This window comes from Sinocyclocheilus rhinocerous, unplaced genomic scaffold (genome assembly GCF_001515625.1).
Source record: "Sinocyclocheilus rhinocerous isolate Xijiao unplaced genomic scaffold, SAMN03320098_v1.1 scaffold273, whole genome shotgun sequence".
Taxonomy (NCBI): Eukaryota; Metazoa; Chordata; class Actinopteri; order Cypriniformes; family Cyprinidae; genus Sinocyclocheilus; species Sinocyclocheilus rhinocerous.
Window position 1 is genome coordinate 1792734 of NW_015656360.1, and position 4320 is coordinate 1797053.

Below are 4320 nucleotides of genomic sequence, written 5' to 3' on the forward strand. Positions count from 1 at the left end.
TTACTTTTGTTGTTGCATTATTCCCTGGTGTAGTCATGGGTGGTGTGGTAGCATTAACTATTGTGTTATTAACTGATGTAGTTAGAAGTGGTATAGTAGCACTTACTGGTGTAGTCATGGGTGTTGTGGTAACGTTTACTGTTGCATTATTCTCGAGTGTAATTATGGGTGGTGTAGTAGCATTTACTGTTGCATTATTCTCTGGTGTAGTTAAAGGTGGTATAGTAGCATTTACTGGTGTAGTCATGCGTGTTGTGGTAACGTTTACTGTTGCATTATTCTCGAGTGTAGTTATGGGTGGTGTAGTAGCATTTACTGTTGCATTGTTCACTGGTGTGGTGTAGTAGCGTTTACTGTTGCATTGTTCCCTGGTGTAATTGTAGGTGGTGCAGTTGCATTTACTGGTGTAGTTATGGGTGGTGTAGTAGCGTTTACTGTTGCATTGTTCCCTGGTGTAGTTTGAGGTTGTGCAGTAGCATTTACTGGTGTAGTCAGGGGTGGTATGGTAGCATTTACTGTTGCATTATTCCCTGGTGTACTTTGATTTGAAATATATGTGGTTAAGGGTGGTGTTGTGGCATGGTTTGCTGTTGTAGCATTACCTGGTGTAGTCTGTGTTGTAATTGTGACATTGTTTGGTGTTGTAATTGGTGAAGCTGTGCTGTTGCTTGGTGTGCTAATGGGAGGAGTAGTGCCATTGCCTCTTGTAGTTTGGAGTGGGTTTGTGCTGTTGCCTGGCTCAGGTAAAGGACCAGTTGTGGCATTGTCTGGTGAAGTTACAGGATGGTTTGTAGCATTCTCTGGTGTAGGCACAAGTGGACTTGTGGTGCTGGCTGCTGCTGTTGTTACAGGTGCAGGTGAAGCTGTGGCAATTCCTGGTGTAATCGCTGATGAACTGGTAGCGTTTTCTGGTACAACTGTAGATAAGCTTGTCACGTTGCCTTGAGTAGATAAAGGTGGAGATGTGACATTGCTAGCATGCGTTGACAGCAGTGGGGTTGTGGCATTGTTTGCGAATGGTGTAGTTGTATTCTCAGATGGAATGCTTGTTACTGCTGTTGTCAACCACAAACAAATGATCAGAAACAGAAAAAAAGATGATTGCATAAAGATGTGAGAAGCAACATAAAATTAAAAATCCCTATCTGAGCATGTGTCACGCAGTCTTTATACAAGTTTTTTGTGTGTGTGTCAGCCTGCACTGTTTTTTTTATTGTTTTTCTATGTGTGGTAGTGTTTACTATTGCATTGTTCCCTGTTGTAGTTGGAGGTGGTGCAGTTGCATTTACTGGTGTAGTTATGGGTGGTGTAGTAGCGTTTACTGTTGCATTGTTCCCTGGTGTAATTGTAGGTGGTGCAGTTGCATTTACTGGTGTAGTTATGGGTGGTGTGGTAGCATTTACTGTTGCATTATTCCCTGGGGTACTTTGATTTGAAATATATGTGGTTAAGGGTGGAGTTGTGGCATGGTTTGCTGTTGTAGCATTACCTGGTGTAGTCTGTGTTGTAATTGTGACATTGTTTGGTGTTGTCATTGGTGAAGCTGTGCTGTTGCTTGGTGTGCTAATGGGAGGAGTAGTGCCATTGCCTCTTGTAGTTTGGAGTGTGTTTGTGCTGTTGCCTGGCTCAGGTAAAGGACCAGTTGTGGCATTGTCTGGTGAAGTTACAGGATGGTTTGTAGCATTCTCTGGTGTAGGCACAAGTGGACTTGTGGTGCTGGCTGCTGCTGTTGTTACAGGTGCAGGTGAAGCTGTGGCAATTCCTGGTGTAATCGCTGATGAACTGGTAGCGTTTTCTGGTACAACTGTAGATAAGCTTGTCACGTTGCCTTGAGTAGATAAAGGTGGAGATGTGACATTGCTAGCATGCGTTGACAGCAGTGGGGTTGTGGCATTGTTTGCGAATGGTGTAGTTGTATTCTCAGATGGAATGCTTGTTACTGCTGTTGTCAACCACAAACAAATGATCAGAAACAGAAAAAAAGATGATTGCATAAAGATTTGAGAAGCAACATAAAATTAAAAATCCCTATCTGAGCATGTGTCACGCAGTCATTATACAAGTTTTTTGTGTGTGTGTCAGCCTGCACTGTTTTTTTTATTGTTTTTCTATACAAATATGCTAGATGGATGTCTTTGGCTATTTAGTTGCTTTTTGCAGTTTTCGTGTTTTAATAGTTTAAAACATGACTAAAGATACCTTTGTTCTGCTCAGGTGTGCCACTGCTCTCCTGATTATTTGGTCTGAAGGGTCTCAAGTCATATAGAAGTTTGAAATTATATATCATTCATGCTAGACATACTTAATCTGAGGGTATGTATGTATGTGTGTGTGTATATATATATGTGTGTATATTAGTAGTAGTTTTTTGTGTTACCCAGCCGTTGGATTAGTTGGCTGGGTCAGTCTCACTGACAGCTGAAACAATAGTGAAAGTGACGTCTACAATCCCTGCCGGTACCAGTGACTCGAATACGCGACCTTTAGGATACAAGTCCGACATTATAACCATTAAGCCACGACTGCCCCAGCAATACACCCAGTACTAATCTAACCTCTATCTGTGGACATGATACTTTGGTATTATGCATTTTATGTATTTTATAGACTGGTGTTGCCAACAATGGATGCGTCCGACTTTTGTACTGGAATATGGTCATCTTAGGTATGACATCGTTCCCAACTAAGACATACGACATCTGAGGTAAATGGAACGCAGCATACAACCCAGCTGATGAGGTAAAGAGTGTGGGCTTTTTACATCCTCTTCAGGAGAGAGCTATTCTCAGCGCCACTTAACTGGTGCATTTATTCGGGAAAATAAAGGTTTGTATACATTTTATTTAATCTATAAAGTCTTTACTGTGCATTTTATGCAACGCTACATACAGGGACGGGATATCAGTAGGTGTAAGTTGAATTAGCATAAATCAACCAATTATGCAGGGTTAAATCCGACATCCTAGATCAAAATATTCCATATTGAACCAGCCATAGGTTTCAAAACAACCCAAATTGTTTTTTTTCTTGTTTTTTTTTTAGAGTGTATAGCATGCTATTTGTAACATATTTGGTATTACTATGGAAATGAGCATGTGAGAGTGAACAAATATCTGAATTAAGCTGTAGATAAATAAAAATGACCTATGTGTCAAAACAAAAGGTCTTTAAACTTAATTCTTCAACTAGAGTGTGCTAATATTTATCGGAGTGTCTATTCTCTGCCTTGTTGGCAGAGGCTATTTATACTAACTCCGCCCACCACTGTGTGGTTGAGCTAGACAACATTACAAAAGACTCCCATCAAATAGCAGTACTGGTGGAGCAGGAAGGAGTGTGACAGTAACTTTTGTCTATTGCTATTTGCACTTAGTGTAAAAATAATCTATTGCCATTTATACTTAGTGTAAATAGCATATATCGCTTTTGCACTAAGTGCAAATAGCCTCTTCCAATAATTTATATTTAGCTATAGGTAATAGTTGCTCCTCTAAAATGCTTAAAGCCCATTTGTACTTCATTAAACACACAAAAGACAGTAAAACAACAAGAGAAAGGATCCAGTTATAAAATAAGAAATGGCACAAGTTGAACAATGCAGACATGTTCTGGTTCAATTGTTTTCAGAAGCATATGCAAAGCTTGGGTGAGGATTCAAGCTGAGGACTGAATGACTGAACTTTAAATGACTTGAATGAGAAAACGAAATAATTTTGTACAAAATAGTTTTTACTTAAAAGAACGATCAAATATATTATGATAAAAGAGTTCTGCTTCTGAAGCACCAGCATATTAGCAAGAATATTTTATTGAGGTAGCTGAGGTTGGTTTATGTGTTAGTATATATATATATATATATATATATACGTATATAATAATAATGCCTGATATGATAACTTCATCTGTAACTGGAATTAAATAAAAAATTGTAATGACTGAACTAGCTGATGTTTTGTATTGGAAGCGTGTGTGTGTGTGTGCCCTTACCAATATTATCAGTGATTGGGGTATCTGTTGAATCACTGGTTGAGTTTGTGCTTGTGGTGGATGTGGCTATTACAGCTGTAAAAAAAACAAAAACACAAAATTGGTCAGATGATATGAGATACATATAAACAACAAATACATACAATCTTGGAACACAAGTTTCAATCTTCATTCAGTTCCTGTAAGTCTCATGTAATCCAATCAGGCACACCCAGTTACTAATTCAGCACTCATTAAGGTACTATTTACTGTCAAACACAAAACATGCATCGCATCCAAGAACAAACATTCATATAGGTTGACTGACGCCTGCAGTTATATTCTGCTTGTCTT

General features: G+C 39.0%; 1 protein-coding gene across 1 annotated transcript in view; it reads right to left on the bottom strand.

Annotated features, from left to right (window-relative positions):
* The window catches only part of LOC107720027 (flocculation protein FLO11-like), a 25007-nt gene that overhangs the window by 12838 nt on the left and 7849 nt on the right, over positions 1-4320 (bottom strand). The window contains exons 2-3 of the mRNA XM_016527601.1: positions 3988-4062; positions 1226-1942 (exon numbers count right to left, since the gene is read on the bottom strand). Of these exons, the coding sequence (XP_016383087.1) occupies positions 1226-1942; positions 3988-4062 (792 nt within the window). The remainder of the gene's footprint in view (positions 1-1225; positions 1943-3987; positions 4063-4320) is intronic.